Genomic DNA, 18,753 nt, shown 5'->3' with positions numbered 1-18,753 from the left:
TCATGAACTAAATGTGATAGGTCTTTGGTTAATTGAGAGAAGTACATCATCCATATGCATTTCTGGTATGTATCGTTTGTTACTGGTTATTGTTTTTATTGAGTAAGTGGTGGGAAGCTTGATCGGCAGCAACGTGTGAGGGTTTTGTCAGGAAAGCTGGAAAGCTCTAGATAAGAAAAGGCTTCTTTGGTTTTGTTGTTTGTTTTCCTTTCTTTGAAGCCCCAAATTGAGAGCCCTGAGATCAAGGAAGGGTTGGGCTTTGTGCCTGCACCAGCGAAGCCCGTGGATATGAGCAGAAAATAGGTTTCATCAACTTTCACTTTGCTTTTTTGTTCTCCTCAAGGAGACTGCTCTTTGGACTGCCTTAGAAGAAGCGAAAGATCAAAATGAGTGAAGATTTTATAAGAAAGGATTTATTTCTTCCAAGGGAGTTCAAGTCTCTATTCCAAGACAGTTAGACCCTTGGGTAGTGAGAGAACCTGATGGTTGGGTCTGTTGATCTTTAAGGAGGGGTGAGGAAGGGGGGACATGCCAGGGGGCTGGCAATGCAGAAAGCAGAGTTCACACAGCGCACAGGTGAGGTTGGTCAGTCCTAGGCAGAGTTCTAGAAAAGGCAGTTGATAAACTGCCAGTAGAGAAAGAAGTGAATGAATGGGTTATAGCATGTTAACTGTATTTCACTCTGTGCTCGGTTTCTGGCTTGATGAAGGGCATGCAGTGGAATTACTGAGCATTAAACCAGGCATTTAACATCTAATTTGTAGACGAAACAGGAAAGTATGGACAATCTGTTAGTACAGTCACTGGAATCAGACTGCTGAATGGCTGGGAAAAAGCGTCAACTGAGGGAGTCACTTATCACAAGACCAGCACTGTCCTTATCCTCCCAAGCTGCTCTGATAGTGAGGTATTACTCATCGTACGCGGTTTGTGAGTAAGGAAGTAATTTCCCGTCCAGACCCACGGTTGGATCAGACTTGCTGATGGCGGTGGCCAAGGGAGGTGGTAGACCCGTCACCTCAGTGGGACCTGAGGCTGGCAGATGGGTGGGTTTCATCCCTGGCATCACCTTCTGTAGGGGAGCCTTCCGTGCCATTGTCGTGTCTTTGAACTGACCTTACTAACGTATTCAGAACTTTTATGTCTCAATGTGACATCTGGAAGGAATGCTCTTCGGAATTCAGACACCCTGAAAACCCTCCTTTGTTGTGTTGGGAGCTGTTTATGTTGAAAATGGGAAAATTGCCACCAAACAGGGACAGACTTGGTGCTGCAGCAGAAATCACCTTGGCTACCTGGGAAGCCTTGCAAGTGAGACCATCGTTGCAGGGCTTGTTAGTAGATGACCTCGGTGAGGCTGCGGGACGATGTCTCCCTTGAGCGTCTCTGTCCCCATGCAGAAAATCTGTGAGTGGAAGTATTGGCATGGAAAGCATGCTTATTATCAAAGTCTAGGTCAGGGTCTGTCAGATACAGAGGATCCCAAAACATGTCAGCAGGAGTAGGTCAAAATCCAACATGGACATTTCATTCATGGGTTTTAATAGGAGTCTTTTGAATCAGAAACACTCAGGTTATGAAGTAAGGGTCACGTGTGGCCACAGCACATGTGAAAACAACAACCTTACACATGTTCATGAACATGGTGCACAAGTGCCGTGCCCCGAAGTAACGCCTGTGGCTGTCATGAGCAAAAGCACGGGAGAAAAATCACAACTGGGGGTCAGTCATCTTGCTGTGCACTGCTGGTTGGATCGCACATGATGTTTCCTTTGCTCCCCAGCCCCCACTTTGCAAGGGGAGAGTGTCCAGAGGGGAGTGAGCTGGTGTGGAAGGAGTTCCTGTTCCTGCCCTGCGGGTAGAGTCCAGGGAATGAAGTGTTACCCTTGGGACAAGGGACGGCAGACTGCACGAATGCTCGCCGTCTCCGGAGATTTGCAGAGCCAGGGATGGATTACACTGTGACTAACTGCAGGCTGTTTCAGGGAGACAGTGGCTGCTCTCAAAATGACGCAGGGGCGGGAAGGAGCTCTCCCCACTTTGAAACCTCCAGGAGAGTGCTTTATGCTTTGGCAATGTTGGGAAAAGAGAAAAAATAAATTCCTCATCTCAAAATCTCTGTTTTTCACGAAGTAGACTTTGTGTAAATATTTGGGTGGTTGAGGTTCACGCTCTGACGTTGGCCTCTGTGTGGGCCCTCTGCCCAGGTACAGCACCTGTCCCTCACCTTGTCCTTGATTGCCCATCCGTACCTTCCACCGTCCAGTGCTGCGGTACCCACAAGGCGTCCCCTCTTCATGGGGGGCTGCCCTCACATGCTCCGGCTTGCTTCTCCTTCTTTCCCCTCTCTTACACATATGTGCATTGGTATTATTTCTTGATACAGACTTTGATTTGTCCCTCATCCCTCCCCCAGTAATCTGATGGGCTTCCTTCATAAACCTCATCATATTAAGGCATCTTTTATCACCCACCCAAGAATAACGTGGTACTCCTCAAACCCTTACTCCTCCATAATCAGGGCAGCAGGCGTGTGCACCATTTCAGGCTGGAGAATGCGCTGCACGTGGCTGGAACAGTTCCCCTTTGACCCCTGATGCTTATACCTAGAACTGAATCACGATTTCTGTGCACAGTGGGTGCCCCCTGAAATCCCGTCTGTAAGTTGCCATTGAAACTACCTACTTCTGCTCCTGATTTGCAGCTTCTGCTGGGGGGGGGGGGTGCAGCTTTTGTGCTTCCCACACTCCCTTACAGCTTCCCCATCCCCTTGGTATCCAGATGGTTGTCCCCGTGGTAAACAAGAGTAGGGAAACAGATAAGAGTGGTGGTAGCTTCTGTTTATAAAGTGCTTGAAGTAACTGAGCACGTTCACATGTCTGTAGCCACTTCATTTGATTCTCAAACTGACTTTGCCAGTTAGGGAAGATCCCATTTCATACAGAAATCCTGGAGTAGAGGGTTCCAAGGATTTTCCCAAGGCCACGCTCAGACAGAGGGCCACACCTGGTGAGTTGTGCCCCACCTCCAGATGGAGCGGGCTTGTAGGCTGTGTTCAGACTTTGCATCTGAGAGAGGTTGCAGCTGAAGGAGTCCCCAAATCTCGGGCCTCCGATCCTACCACCTGCCGAATCGGCTGGAAGGTCAGCCTTTCCCGGGACATGTCACACCAACAAGTCCCTCTGGGAGCCTGCGAGGTCTCCTGTCTTAGTTAGCGAGGAAGGGGATTTTCCCACCAGGGCTGCAGCTCCTCCTTTAGGCTCTGCCCAGCACAGAGCTGAAGGGGAGGGGGCTGCAGTGGGGGTGCACCTGGGCCACACCCAGCCAGCTGCCACTGGACCTGGGACCCGGGCTGTCACATCTTTATCGCGGGGGTCCTGCCCCCAGAACCTCACATGTCTCCCTAGCCCAGCCTTCTCTGTGGATGGATTCTGGTCCAGGAACCAGGTCTGTACACGGCCGCAGCCAAGTTGTGGGCTGGGTTCAAGTTCCCGTCCTTGGAATGCTGGTGGCCACCACTCGGATGGCCTCTAGGGGGCGGTGTTGCCCACCTCAGGCTGTGGGCCACAGCTTTCCACGTGGGGTCCATGCCGCTGAGTGCCTGGGTAGAATGCAACGCCTCTTGCTGTGGGCAGAGGTTGATCTCTTTATGGTAAATGACAGCATGCACCGAAGTGCAGTTTTTTTCATGCCTAGAAACGTACGGTAAAATTTCACAGGCATCCTAGAGACTTTTCTCATTCTTTTATTCCGAGGTTATTTTAGGCATCGTATGTACTAATTTAACAGCTTAAAAATAGACTTTACCTTAATTTTACTGCATTATGATATGCATCAGTTCATCGCCAACTGACAGCAGAAATGACTTTTATCTGAGAATCCTTTTTTTCTCCAAATTGAATGAGAATATTTTCTGTAGTACAGAAAAAAAAATTCTAAAGTGGCAAAGGATTTTTGAGCATTTTGACAGTATGGATTTAAATAGAACCTTCCTCCTTCTACCTCATTGATTGTTCCCCTTTCAACTGCCTCATCCCAGGATCCGTTTCTGTGGTTTCCTCTTTGGGGTGGCCCTTGGCCGGTTCCACAGCTGGCCAGGCAGGGTGAGCCCCGTCCACTGTGGATGCATGTTCAAGTGTCCAGGATGTGCAGGAAATAGACTTAGGAGGGAAGGAAAAGGCTTGACCCACAAATCCTCATGCCGCTTCCCCTGGAACCAAGGGGAAGTGGTTTCTATGGACTCTGGTGGACTAATTCCAGCCCCTTTTCCTCATACTATTTTTAGGTGTAAAAAGATGTAAATGCAGGATGGTGTTAAGTCTGCCAGACTAAGTGACAGATTTTGAACAGTAGATAGGAACCTGGATACGTTCTGAAAACTATCTAGCAAAGGAAGACTTTTATTTATTTACCTTCTAAAGTTTATTTATTTATTTTAGGAGGGGAGGGGCAGAGAGAGAGAGAGAGGAGAGAATCCCAAGCGGGCTCCACGCGGCCAACACAGAGCCCGATGTGGAGCTCGAACCCACGAAGCCACGAGATCACGACCTGAGCCGAAACTGAGAGCTGGATGCTCGACCAACTGAGCCACCCAGGCCCCCCCACCCCCATTTATCTCATCTCATCTTACCTACTTATTTTTATTTGAGAGAGAGAGAGAGCACGCACAGGGGCGGGGCAGAGGGGGAGAGATTCTCAGGCAGGCTCCACATTCAGCACAGAGCCCGACACGGGTCCTGATCCCACAACCCTGGGACCAGGACCTGAGCCAAAATCAAAAGTCGGACAGTCAACCCACTGAGCTACCCAGGCACCCCAGGCACCCCAAGTACTAGCCACTTTTTTTGTATTTTTACAAGAACAGAACTAGTAATAGTGGCTCACGTTTGCTTATTTCTTCACTCTGCACGTGTCCACTCATTTAATCTTGCCGGCAGCTGTCTGAGCTGGGCACTTAGTCCCGTGTTACGGATGAGAAATCAGAGCCGTGGTCCCGGGTAAGTAACTTGCCCGAGGCCACAGCCTAGGAAATGTTAAGGCAGGATAGAGAGTCAAGCGATCTAGCTTCAGAAGCCACACTCTTAATTGTGCTTCCATATTACCTTAGAAGTGTTTTGTTTTAATCATCTCTTAGGCTGTTGCCGTGGAGTTACGTAGAAACACACTTACGCCCCGTGCCCCCGGCCAGTTCCGAGCATTGGTTTTGATCTCCCGTCTCCTCTTCACAGTGTATGGAAGTGAAGCTGCACTCCAGTGCACGAGCACTGTTTCTGAGGACTCGGCGTGTGATACGCACGCCTCTCTCTGCATTCCGTACGTGTCTCCAGTTTTCACCCATTCGCCTGCCGCCCATCACCTGGGGCTGGCTCACAGACAGGCGCACTCCAGGTGACGCCCCTTTTCCTGGTTCTCTCACACAGTGACGAGGTAGGGGCAGCTCCTGGGCAGCATGTGTATTAAGGTGGAAGGTGACAGCTGAGATTGTGAGAGAAAGGGACTGAAGAATTGGGGTTTTGTTTGTTTATCAGTTGTCCTCTGCAGTGGAATAAATGTAGTTGAACAGGCCCGCCTTTTCATAGTGTTTATCGGCAGACGGGGATCAGAAGGTGGGAGGGCTGCAGGGCCACCTGTGGCTGAGAGGGTTTGGGGACCAAGTAGGAGGCAGGTTCCCAGGAAGCTGCTGAAGCCGTTTCAGCTAGAAAAGCCTACCTTTTAGATAACATGTTCTGTATGTTTTTGGTTAAATATTTTGACGTGCTAACATGTTTTGGTGAAAGTTTGGTTTTTGCTCAGTGCAGCCTAAGTGGCACATCCCTGGTTTCGTTTACCGAATCCTGGCTCTTCACTTCACTTGAGTGGCTCCTTATACCTCAGGTGATTACATTTTACAGAGCCCCGCTGATCACCTAGCGCTCTCCTACGCCGCCTGTCTTCTTGCCCTCCGAGTGGCTCCTTGAGGCCGGTCTTGGTCTGAGGATCCCTATTTAGTGATCTGGGTTTCGGAGAGATTCCGTGATGTCTTAGGTCACAGAGCCAATGCTTTGTTAGAGTATCTCTTCAATCCATAATGCTGCTGCTGTGCAGTGTGACCTCTAGAACTCGGAAGGTTTTTCTTAGGAGCAAATCGGGAGATGCCTCGTGGCCATCATGCCGTCACCCTTCCCGTTTATAAATGCAACAACCGTGTTCATGAGGGTTTAGGATTTAGACGAGAGCAAACAGGAGCAACAACAAACCCAAAAGAGCGTGTTCGTGATTATGGGCCCTTTACAGATGGTGCAGAACGTTGGTCCGTATTTGGTGAACCACTGAGTGGTATTTTTGGTGCTGAAGTACCGTGTCAATGCGCGTGGGACTGGATCTGGAGGTCTCTTTCCCAGTGCAAGCTTAGCACCAGCGGTTGCTTTTGCCCGTGTCCTGAGGGTGGGTTCGTCACGGGGGCTTCTTTTCCTTAACCTGCAAGAGCCAAGAGTTGAACCAGCTCAGCTCTAAAACTCCTTTAAATTAAAATTCTGGAATCGTATGAAATTTGAGAACTTACATACAAAAAAAGAAAAACCAACCTGGGTAGATACTAAGAAATAAAGTAACAGATGTTTTATTTAATGTTTTTAGTAAAATTAAATCTTAGGATCCCAGGTAGTGTGACTGACAGACAAAGTCATTGGCCTTTACTTCCCATGTTTTTTAACTGACCTGCCATATTTAAAATACTGATCTGACAGAAGCATCTGGATACTTTGTTTCTAACTAAAGCTACATTTAACAACAAAAGAATCCTTACAAAGTTAGCTCGTCTTGCCATCATTAGTAAGTGGGGAATTGCTAATTAAAACCATAATGAGATGGCACTCATCTGGAATGACTAAAATGAAAAAGGCTGATCTTATCAGAAATTGGTGAGGCAGTGGAGGAACTGGAACTTTCTTTTTTTTTTTTTTTTTTTTTTTTTAATTTTTTTTTAATTTTTTTTTTCAACGTTTATTTATTTTTGGGACAGAGAGAGACAGAGCATGAACGGGGGAGGGGCAGAGAGAGAGGGAGACACAGACTCGGAAGCAGGCTCCAGGCTCCGAGCCATCAGCCCAGAGCCCGACGCGGGGCTCGAACTCACGGAGCGCGAGATCGTGACCTGGCTGAAGTCGGACGCTTAACCGACTGCGCCACCCAGGCGCCCCGGAACTGGAACTTTCATAGAGCGCTGGCAGGAACATGACAGGGTGCAGCCTGGGGAAACACAGTTTGGCAGTTTGTTAAAAATTTAAACCTACACCTGTCATAGGATCCAGCCACTCTACACGTGTATATCATTCAAAAAAAGGAAAACATAGGTGCACAGAGACTGTGCACAGACGTTGCTAAGAGTTGTGTAGTGGCCAAAAAGTGGAAACAGCTCCAGTCCATCAAGAGCTGAGTGGCTGAACTGTGCCACGCACCCAGGCTGGAGTACACGTCCACGGTAGAAGGTGTGGACTGTTGATACGTACAGCTGTATGGATGAATGTCAAAATAATTTTGTCAAGGGAAAGCCAGACCAAAAATAGAGTCAGTCCATACTTACACACTTTTTCGAGAAAATGCAAGCTAATCTATAGTGACAGAAAGCAGATGGGTGATTGCCTGGGGCAGGAGGGCAGAGCGAGACAGAGGGTTAGAGGGCACAGGAGGACTTGGGGTGATGGAGCTGTTCGCTGTGGACAACAGGGGTCTCTCCGTGGGTGTGTCCATATGTTAAAAACTTAAGAAATTGTATCCTGGAAATTCGTGCAGTTTATTGTATGTCAGTCACACCTCCTCATAGGGCAGTTTTCACAAAAGATAAGCTCAGAAACAAAAGACCAAGTCCAGCATTTATTTTGGCAAGCACGGTTTTGCTACGTGTTAGCCACAAAGGCCAGCACGGCTGGTCAATGTCAGGGGAAGAGGTGATGTCTGTGACGGATGCTTGGAAGATAAGGGGGTGGGGGGGGGAAGGGGCAATTCTTACATCCCCGAGGAAGCAGGAAGCGTTTTCTCCTCACACAAACCGCTTCCCAGCCCCCAGGGCCTGCTTGGCCTAATTAAACATCCTTTTCAGTTTACTGACTGGCGCTCCGGAGAATCCGAGGAGGCGGTGGTGGGCTTCCCAGAGATGGGAGACATGCTCTGCTCCCACCAGGCCTAACGGGCTTCTTGCCACCGTTGTTCCAAGTTGTCTTCACCCATCCACGTCCCCAGGCACAGTTGTGATGGTTGTGGAATGGAGGTGTTGAAGTGTTCCCGTTGTGCACACTCCTTTCACTGAAGGACCGCGTCGCGGCCGGCTTGGCCGTGGCCCGGGATGGGCGAGGTTACCGAGCACCGCGCCTCATCCGAATCTCCCGCCAGGCGTGGTGATGACTTTATTCCACCACATCATAGGCTTCCTTCTTCTCTGAGCGATGCAGAGCAGCCACATCTGAGCAGTGGTTTAATTATTAATAATGGATCGTAGTAGTGCCCTTGCTAAAAATAAAATAAAACTATCCATCTGCGAAACAAGAGTCAGAGGATGTGTGGAGGAATGCGTTACGCTTAACAGATGTTTTGGTTGGTGGAGGGGGTGTCTCTCCTATTCCTCTGACTCTCGGACTGAGCCCAGGAAGGATCGGAAAGACTGACTTCCCTTCCCTTTCCTCTCTTCGCTGTTGTGACAGTCCCCTCCGGCTCTGTGCCTGTGTGTTTTCACCAGGCGGTGGTGGCCCGCTGATTTTTGGGGGGGGCCGGGGCCGTTCGGGCCGTGCCCCTGCCCCCTTCCCGTCCCTGGGAGCCGGCCGCCTCGCTTGCCTCCCAGCGGGGTCACTCGGGGAGGGGGCCTCTCTGGGGAGGGGGGCTCACTGCGCCCTGTCCTTCCGCAGCTGTGGACGTGGCTGGAGGAGCTGCAGAAGGAGCTTCTGGATGACGTGTATGCCGAGTCGGTGGAGGCCGTGCAGGACCTCATCAAGCGCTTTGGCCAGCAGCAGCAGACGACCCTGCAAGTGACGGTGAACGTGATCAAGGAAGGGGAGGACCTCATACAGCAGCTGAGGTGGGCCGGTCCCCTCCTCCCGCCCGCATCCCCTGGAGCCGGCCAGGGAACAATGAGCTGTAATTCCCTGTCCTGCTAGTTGGGGAGCAAATAACATGTCTGCATACAGAGGACATTTACCTCCCTTTCTTTCTCTTTTTTGTTTTTTTCCCTCTCTGACTGGTTGTTTTTTTTTTTTTTAACTCAATGATTTTTCTCATCACGGCATTGACTAATAAACTTTCCCAGAACTCGGCTTTTATTAATATGTCCTGTTAACAGCTACCTAGTAATTATTGGAACTTCCTTACAAGCTGGGCTGATTTAAACCTCCCAGAACTGTGTCCTTCAGACCCTGAGTGACCTGTGTCCCCAGAGCATGGTGGGTGTCCCTGTCGCGGGAGCAGAGGCTGGGGGAGACCAGGCCCCAGGTGTCACTTTCCTCCCTGCTCTGCGGGGGCTGGAAGCAGACTTCCTTTATTGGATCCTTCGAGGACAGCTTCTCAAACCATTACTGCTCACTTCACCGATGCTCACTTTGCCGCGAGTCAGGGGAAAGGGACTCAATAAAGGCCTGCTCGATTGCATTAGAGTTTAACCCCTTGTTCCTGATGGGACTCCACCGTTTTAGCAAGCAGGGATCGTGGATTCTGTTCTCTCTACCTAAGGAGAAGAGTGGCTACAGTGAAGCGCTTCGGAAGTCACTTTCTGGAGCTACTAGGCTGCTTTGCAGGGGGACGGTGGGCGGTGCGGGGGACAGTCTTCGGTGTGGCCACAGACCTGGCGGCTGGCTCGCAGGAGGAAGCCCAGTGTTGTTGCTTCCTGCCGGCCTTCCTCCCCCTGAAGTCTGCGCGGCCAGATCCGGTGTCTGACGATGGGAGACTTTCTCATGCCGCCCCGTCCCCTCTCCCTTCCGCAGGGACTCTGCCATTTCCAGCAACAAGACCCCCCACAACAGCTCCATCAGCCACATCGAGACGGTGCTGCAGCAGCTGGACGAGGCCCAGGCCCAGATGGAGGAGCTCTTCCAGGAGCGCAAGATCAAGCTGGAGCTCTTCCTGCAGCTGCGCGTGTTCGAGAGGGATGCCATCGATGTGAGTGCCCCCCTCCTCGTCCCCCGCCGGTTCCGGCATCTTCTCCCCCTGCATTCGGGGCAGGACAGAGGAAGGAAGGCTTGCGTCTTGCCCTGCGAGCCGAGGGGGCTGTGCTGGAAGCCGCACCGTACAGCAGGACGGAGCACAGCCTGTGTGAGTGCAGCCGAGCCCGTCTGGCTGCGCCCTGGCCTGTTGGGCCCGGGGCCGGGTCCCACGCAGCCCTCCCCTCGTCTGAGGCACACACTTGAGGCCGCCACTCTCCCCTGTTCTTTCTGTCCCTCCCCCCCCCCCCCGCCCCCTGCCCCCGCCTGCCTCCACCAGGAGCGAGAATAAGGCTCGTCAGTGGTGATAGCATTTGCAGAGAGCAGGAAATCCAGTCTTTTCCAAGGAGTGTGCTCAGATGATCTTTCATCCTTGCCTACAAATTGCCCCTTATCTGTGAGTTTCTTTCCTTTTACTTCAACAAAAGGCCGTTTCTTAATGTGCCAGGGAAGATCTGAGTTTTGAACCTGATGAACTGCAAGCCCAAGTAAGTATAATTGGATGATGCCGAATCTGTCTGTGAAACATGAATGAAGGAACCAAAACTCACTTGGCCCAGATGAGGCCAGTCTCCCGGTGCCTGTCAGCTTCACGCGGCTGGTGGAGCACGTTGCCCAGGCAGTCTGGAGGGCATGCCCTGCCTGCGCAAGGGCCTCGAGGGCATGCAGACCCAGACCCTAAATCCACTGGGGCAGAGGGACGGTGGGGCCTCGAGTAGACTGCTTCACTTACCTCGGCTGAGGGGAGGACGCTCTGCTGAAGTGGGCTTTGCCTGCGTCTCTCGGGCCTGTCTGTAGGCCCAGCTCTGCGTGTGGTACAAGGACCAGGCCAGGCCCTGTGCGAGGCCTCTCGGGGGGGCCTTGGTTGGCCACTTAGTCTAAACTTCCCTCAGTGTTTTCATTAAAGAAAGGCCTTCTCGGCTGTTCTTATCATCATCTCTGGTTCACGACAAGAGAGGAATTAAAGCCTATGCACATTGTCTGGTAAAATCTGCTCTCGGTCTTGGTGTTTAGAGACACATGAAGCCAGGTAGGGAAAAGGCACGCTGTCCTCAGCTCTTTAAGGACCTGCCCACGGCCTGGGCCTGCAGTCCAGCTTCCAGGTTGCTGGCGGTATGAACAGAAGACCCAGCATGGCTGTTTTCCCCTCTGATCTCTACTTCAGATGAATTGCTTTTATAAACTCAGCTGCTTGTTGGATAGTTTCAGTTTGGAAACAGGCATTATTTGAAGTTTCTCTTCAAGACATGTTGATATTTCAAAAAAAAAAAAAAATCTCTTGGCTTCATCTGTATTATTGCTACTTTAAAGGGAAAAAATTTAATTGTATTTCCATTATCAACAAACTAGTGTTTTAATATGTAGTTCAGAAACCAGAAACCTACATTTTCTCCACACCAAAGCTACAAAGTTCCAAGTGGCCTTAATAAAGCCGGTGTGCCAGGCCAGGGGTAAGTGCTTTCCTGAGCTAAGGAAATTAAACCCACAGTGCAGTCACAGGCCAGCTACAGTGTAGTTTAAAAGCTTTTTAAAATGTCACAGCCTAAGAGCCTCTTTTCTCTGGAGTAATCCTAAAACATGAAAACCTGAGCAGTTAGGACTTCAGCTGGGATTTCCTCCCTTATCTGGGAAAATGCTCCATCTGACTGCACATGTGAGGAGTTATCTTTATGGTAGAAACTTATCTATTCCTTGGCCAATTGTTTTTTAAATGTTTATTTATTTTTGAGAGAGAGCGCGAGCGGGGGAGGGGGCAGAGTATCCAAAGTGGGCTCCACACTGACAGCACAGAGCCCGATGCAGGGCTCAAACCCACGAACCGTCGAGATCATACCTGAGCTGAAGTTGGATGCTCGTCCGACTGAGCCCCCCAGGCGCCCCGGATCTAGGTTTTCTGCGCTGAGAATGTTCCTGTTTCAGCCTCTTCCTATTTCCAGGGAAAACCTGCTCGATTGCTCTGGAAACAACGGAGTCATTCCTACAGCGTCCTGTGACAGTTTGTTTATGGAACACAGTTATATGTACCATTAGGAAGAGAAGTAACACAAGTTGTTTCTCCAGAATTGGTATTCAAAAGTCATTTCCACTTTCTTGAGCTTTGTTTCTGCCACCAATTTCTTGTCTTCACATGTGTGATTGACAAACTGTGACTGTAAGCCTTGGGCAGCATTTCTCCTGATGATCTTTTGATCATGGCCATCGCCGGGGTTTCTTGAAGCTTGGTGAGCGTTTTCAAATCCCGCTGGTTCTAGCACATCCATCTTTATTTACTGTCCGCTGCTTGAGTGCTGTCTGAGCCCTATCGCTGTCTCCATGAGACGTTAGCGCTAAGTCTGTACCTCCACCACACCCAAGTCTCTCCTCCCTCAGTGTCAAAAAACAAACGTTAAGAAAGAAGATTCCCCTTAGAGGTAAAGATTAAAGGTATGGTCATCTCCTTCCTTGTTAAAAATACTTCCCCTCAGTGGCTTTTTGGCTTATGTGTAATTTAACATTATTTAAATTTATCAATTTTATAAATTAATGTAAATGCATATACTGTATGCAGACCTCTCTAATGAAAGAGTAAACCTGGAAGATTTGTGCCATAGGCATTTGGGGAAGCCTTCAGTTTTTATTACCTTTTATCTCCTCGCTGGATTCTGTGTCAACTCTCTCACATTTCTCAGATTTTCAAACTCATGTCGTTACTGCTCTTCTAGATAAAGTAAATCGGGACCCATGGGGAATGTTATTCCACTGAAGTGTATAATACAGTATTCTTTCACAAGAAGTTTTTTTCTTCCTTTCTGGATTCTGTAACTTCTCATCTTAATTTTTTAAAGTGTATTACAAAAGTTTTCAAACCTGCACCAAAGTTGCAAGGATCGTACAGTGAATGCCCATGTGCCTGTCTCCCAAATGTAGCAGGATTGTGTGTTCCCTGCTGCAAATCCCCCTTCTTTTGTTATTGTTGTGCTGTAGTAGTTGAGAGAAAAGCTTTGTCCGCTTATCATTTCACTCCTAAAGACTCTTAAGTATCTCTCCAAAGTAAGACCTTTTCTTATATAACCAGAGTCGCACCCCCCTCCCCCACCAGAGTCCTTGCTCTCTAGGACCCTGCTTCTCTTGGACCCTCTACGGGTGGCCCCTACTGGGCATGTGGGCACTGTGCCCACATAGGATACTTAGCCTTTCTGTCCAGAATCGTCTCTTCAGCTAGCCTTCTTTTCCTCCTGCCGTGACTTGTGGAAATAACTGCGTCAGCTGAAGAAATCAGGTCCCACGTTCTGCATTCGCTTAGTGATTTCTTCTGTTTAACTAGTTTTCTTTCCCTGGTGCTCCTTATAAACTTGGAGTTTAGATGTAAAGACCTGATTGAGATTCCAGGTCTATTTCTGTGCCAGATGCTCCACAGGACCCACAGCTTCTCCTGTCAGAGGTTGGTCCTGTCTGGCCCCACTTCTGTGGGGCGCAGAGGTTGGTCTGCGGGATGAGGATGGGACAGCCTGACCCTCCCGCTGGGTCCCCTCTTTCTTTCCGTTAGAGTTAACTGCACAATGATCATTGTCTGAACAGCTATTTCACTAGAATTAAAAAAATAATTAGAACAAACTTTCTAATTTTATTATTTCTGCATTTAATAACTAGATTTATTTATAAAGGATAACCTTTCTTCATTGTTATAGGCTTAAATAATTTTTTAATTACCAATTTTAGGATGAAGATTGGTCTCCTGTCAACCTCTAATCAGAAGAGTTTTTCATGTGGGGTGCCTGGGTGGCTCAGTCGGTTAAGCTTCTGACTCTTGGTTTTGGCTCAGGTCATGATCTCACGGTTCATGAGTTCAACCCCCACGTTGGTCTCTGCACTGACAGCACAGAGCCTGCTTGGGATACTTTCTGCCCCTGTCCTGCTCGTGATCTCTCTCTCTCTCTCTCTCTCTCTCTCTCTCTCTCTCTCTCAATAAATAAATACATAAATACATAAATAAACAAACATGAAGGGGAAAAAAGTTTTTCATTTAATTTTAGGCTTTTTAACTCTTCTTTTTTTAAAAAGTACCATTAGGGGTTAATGTGTTTTTGTATGTTTGATAAACTTTGTTCAGTTGTGGTAGGTTTTTGTGTCTAACTGTCCCATCTGTGGCCCCATGGAAGCCCCGACAGCTGGCTTCCATGTCCCCGGGACCCGTTCACATTCCTTTCTTCCTTACTTGGCGCAGTGAGGGGTCGCAGCACATGTTCGTTATTTTGTAAGTCTCGGTCCTAAGGAGACGCTCTCCTCTGTCAGATCATCTCAGACCTTGAGTCTTGGAATGATGAGCTTTCTCAGCAAATGAACGACTTTGACACAGAAGATCTCACAATAGCGGAACAGCGCCTGCAGCACCACGCAGACAAAGCTCTGACCATGAATAACTTAACCTTCGATGTCATCCACCAAGGGCAGGACCTTCTGCAGTATGTCAATGAAGTGCAGGCCTCTGGTAAGGAGTGCATTTCGGTCTGTGTCACTTGTGGGGTTTTTATCGTGTGTGTGTGTGTGTGTGTGTGTGTGTGTGTGTGTGTGTGATGTGTGATGTGCGATGGCTGCAAAGCATGGTCAGCCCCTGTGACGTAGATGTTCTAGGTACCTGCTCTTCGAAAGGAACGTTTTGGCTGTTTTGTGTTCACATGTGATCACCTGTGACATTATGATTAGTGTACTTAGCCCTTAATACTCTTGGCTTGTCATTTCAGGTCATGAACGCTAATTGTCCATGAATGAAATGTGAATCTCCAACAAATTTTTCACATTCTTTATTTTTTTCTTAGTTTATATTTTACCAGCAGATGTCACTATAGGCTCAAAAATGTAGACAGAAATGTGTAGTGTTTGAAACTTAGCAACAACCTTCATACTACATCACTCATTTTACACAAACAGATGCTTCCTAAAGAGTAAACTGGGTGTGCAGTGATACACAACAAAAGCAAGCCAAAGTTCGCTCGCTTATAAGAGTGAGGCACATGTCACCACTTAACCACTGTGGAAAGATTGACCCGAAATGGGTTTGGTTTGATTAGCCGTGCGTTGTATTTTGCTTTGGAACACGGCAGATGCGTTGTTTGAGACCCCCTCGCGTGCTTGGAGGCACACAGAAACAAACACTCCTGTGTTGGTCACGCCTTCCTTGAACTTGACCCGACCAGCAGATTATTCGAAAGCGCGGCGTCCGTCACACGGCTGAAGAATGGGTGCCCACCGAAGATGTGCCCACCGAACTCTCGGCTCTCCCTTCATGTCCACAGGCGTGGAGCTGCTTTGCGACAGAGACGTAGACATGGCCACCCGGGTCCAGGACTTGCTGGAGTTCCTTCACGAGAAGCAGCAGGAGCTGGATGTCGCGGCTGAGCAGCATCGGAAGCACCTGGAACAGTGTGTGCAACTTCGCCACCTGCAGGCCGAGGTGAAGCAGGTAAACAGAGGGCTGCGCGCGGAGCCGGACCACAGCGGGCCCCCGTGCGTGGGCACTCGGTGTGTGACCACCCGGAAGTTGGGGAGACTGTCCCTGTTCCGGACACAGCTGTTCTGACACATGATGTAACATACCCACCCCCAGTACAGCCCTAGCTCGTGTGTAAGCGTTGTTCTCACACATGATGTGACACACTCCCCCAGGGCAGCCCTAGCTCATGAGTAAGTGTTGAGCCAGCGCCCGGACAGCTGTGTGTTGACTCTGTAGTGGAGAAGGCTTCCAGCCCAGCAGACGTAGCACTCGAAAGTAACATCCATTTGGCTTGTTTTGTTGCTGGTAATCTCTTGCTTGAAACTCTGAGCACATAGCTTCTCAGGCTAAATAACGATATGATTTTTCTGCCAAATAGGCTGGTATCACAGCTTATGCAGGGCTGGAGACTTCTTCTGGTACCAGCATGCTGCACTGCCATGTCTCAGATAGCATGGCAAAATAAAAATGGAGTATTTGAAAGATTGTTTTCGGCTCATAGCCATTGGGATTCTATACGTACCTCCATTCAGCATGTACATGACATTTTATCTCATGAGCAGAAAAACCCCTCATGATACCACCTTCCTGGCAAGGAAGGTATGGCCTTCCGAGATTCTGATGGAGGCTCAGAAAAGCATGTATTAGGTCGAACGGAGGGGATCAGGTGCCTCTGGAGTGTTAGCAGTTTGCGGTGTGTATGTGGGTGGCACTCACACTGAAGCAGGTGTGCTGTCAAAGTGGAAAACTAAAAGAGCACCTGTTGGTGCCCCATGTGATGAGATAAAGTATCGTGACCTGCCTTTTAAAGACCAGTTCATAGGGGTGCCTGGCTGGCTCGGTCAGAAGAGCATGTGACTTTTGATCTCGGGGTCATGAGTTTGAGCCCCATGTTGGGTGCAGATTAGTTACATAAAACTTTATTTTTTTTAAGTTTATTTATTGATTTTGAGAGAGAGGGAGCTAATGCAAGTGGGGAAGGGGCAGAGAGGGAGGGGGACAGAGAATCCCAAGCAGGCTCTGCAATGTCAGCACAGAGCCGGGCACAGGGCTCAAACTCACAAACCGTGAGATCATGACCTGAGCCAAAATCAGGAGTCGGATATGGAGCCGACTGAGCCCCCCAGGCCCCTCCGGGCCCCCCAAAACTTAAAAAACAATAAAGACCAGTTAATAAAGTGTCCCTCTTGCTAAAAACAAAACCGTGTGTGTAAGAAATAAAGGACTAGACTATCCACTAGGAATTGCATTTGCCTATAAATATTCTCTACATAACAGGGCCGGATGTGGTCGATGGCTGGTGTTCATTTAGCAGCCGTGTGGTAGGTTAGGCAGACATGCTGGCGATGGGTTGCCACATGGCTCTTGTAGCCCCAGCTCCCCTGTCCCCTTCCCAGGCAGCAGGAAGGGCAGAGCATAACAGGGAAGAAACAGTACTTGTATCTGAAAAGAAATGTGTTCACACGGCTGCCCCGAGGCTGCTTTAGTGATGTCAGCAGTGGGAGGTGCTACAGAATGTTCCTAGCCGCGATGAAGCTGCATGTAGGGGCTGGGAAGCAGTTTTAGTCTAAGGCCCCCCCACCCCCCAAAGTCTAAGTTTTCTGAGTAAGGGAGATGAGGAAAGCCAGCTGTAGGGTGGGCAGTAAGTGGTCTTTGCCACAAATAACTACCAGAATGACCCTCCACAGCTGGGGATCCTGTGCTTTGACCCTGGGCGTTACAGCACCTCTGAATTCATTCTCTGGTTAGTGGGCCATTTAATGCTGACGTTAAATTAGAAAATACATTGGTGAAGTAACGTAGTTTCCTTACCAAGCAGTTTGCTAATTTTGAATGTTAATAAGGATAAAAGGAATGAAAAATACTTCCCTTGATTATCAGAGAATTATTTGTGGCCGTAGATCTGATAGGTGATTCTCAATCCGTTTTGACCTGTGGACTAACAGTAACCATCCGCTGGACGCTCTGCCTTTTCAGCTCCCATTTGAAAGCATAATTAATTTTAAGAATTAATCTTAAAACGTGGCACTTCTGATCAGATACCTTAGAAGGACATCAGGCTGTTGGCAGGTGGGACCATAAGGAAACCCATGTTTCCCAGCTGATGGGAGCAGCCTGACCTCCTTGCTCACTTGGCTCGTGTCCCGGCTGGCCTGCAGGGGGGCCCGCAGGGGAGGGCAGAGGCTTGGAGGTCCCCGTGTCGTATTTCAGGTGCTGGGCTGGATCCGCAACGGAGAGTCGATGCTGAATGCCGGCCTCATCACAGCCAGCTCCTTGCAGGAGGCAGAGCAGCTGCAGAGGGAGCACGAGCAGTTCCAGCACGCCATCGAGGTAGGGACACCGGCCCGCCGCCCGCCTCAGGACATGCGTGTACGCTCCCTCGCGGGGGACTGAGCCTGAGCCAGACGGGGTTCAGCAGGACCCTAAGTGGCAGCGCTGATGCTCTACAGTTTCCTTCAGGGAAGCAAACGGGCAGGTGACTATAATGAAGGGGACGATGCATGTGCCAGCTCGGGGACCTCACGGCGCCACCCCAGAACGCCTGGTGGCTCCCACTGTCCTCCCGCCTTGAGGGTCCCGGCCAGATGCACCGCCCTCTGTCAGGAACACTTGGCACCCGAGAACCCATGCCAGGGTCTGGGCTTGAGGGGTGTTCTGTTTTGCTGGTCTCTTAAGCACATCCCTGACCAAACAGAGCACTGTGGGCAGCTTACCCAGACCAAGTGCAAATCACAAATTCACGGTTATCCATAAACAACACTGCACACAGAACTCTCTGACCCTGATGAAAAGCAGTGTTTCTCACCTTGATGGGGGTCGGTGCCAGGCTGGGACTTCAGCAGAATGGCTTGGCCCAGTTCCAGGTCCATTTACAATTCACTCTCACAGCATATGGATTAATTATTTGTAGAGTTTAGGGGAGAGGGGGGAGTTCATTGTGATAGGTGGTCTCAAGGTCAACTCAAGGGAAAAAGAGCATTTGCTTGCAGAAAACTTGTTTCCTGCTCTGGTTGCATACATAGCCAGAGAAGAAGGCTACAGAAAATAGCGGTAATTTATTCTCGAGACTAACTTAACTTTCAACTACTCAGTGTCAACAGACCTGTGTTAACGCTTCCTGAA

At 49.4% G+C, this 18,753-nt stretch overlaps 1 protein-coding gene across 1 annotated transcript in view; it reads left to right on the top strand.

The window, feature by feature from the left end:
* Window positions 1-18,753, top strand: part of TRIO (trio Rho guanine nucleotide exchange factor) — a 234,770-nt gene that overhangs the window by 85,353 nt on the left and 130,664 nt on the right. The window contains exons 11-15 of the mRNA XM_047094013.1: window positions 8,877-9,046; window positions 9,945-10,119; window positions 14,433-14,628; window positions 15,434-15,600; window positions 17,842-17,961. Coding sequence (XP_046949969.1) covers window positions 8,877-9,046; window positions 9,945-10,119; window positions 14,433-14,628; window positions 15,434-15,600; window positions 17,842-17,961 — 828 coding nt within the window. The remainder of the gene's footprint in view (window positions 1-8,876; window positions 9,047-9,944; window positions 10,120-14,432; window positions 14,629-15,433; window positions 15,601-17,841; window positions 17,962-18,753) is intronic.

Source organism: Lynx rufus, unplaced genomic scaffold (genome assembly GCF_022079265.1).
Source record: "Lynx rufus isolate CCGP_SWC_20201006 ecotype Redwood Valley unplaced genomic scaffold, mLynRuf1.p SCAF_1, whole genome shotgun sequence".
NCBI lineage: Eukaryota > Metazoa > Chordata > Mammalia > Carnivora > Felidae > Lynx > Lynx rufus.
This window is presented reverse-complemented; position numbering and strand designations above follow the sequence as displayed.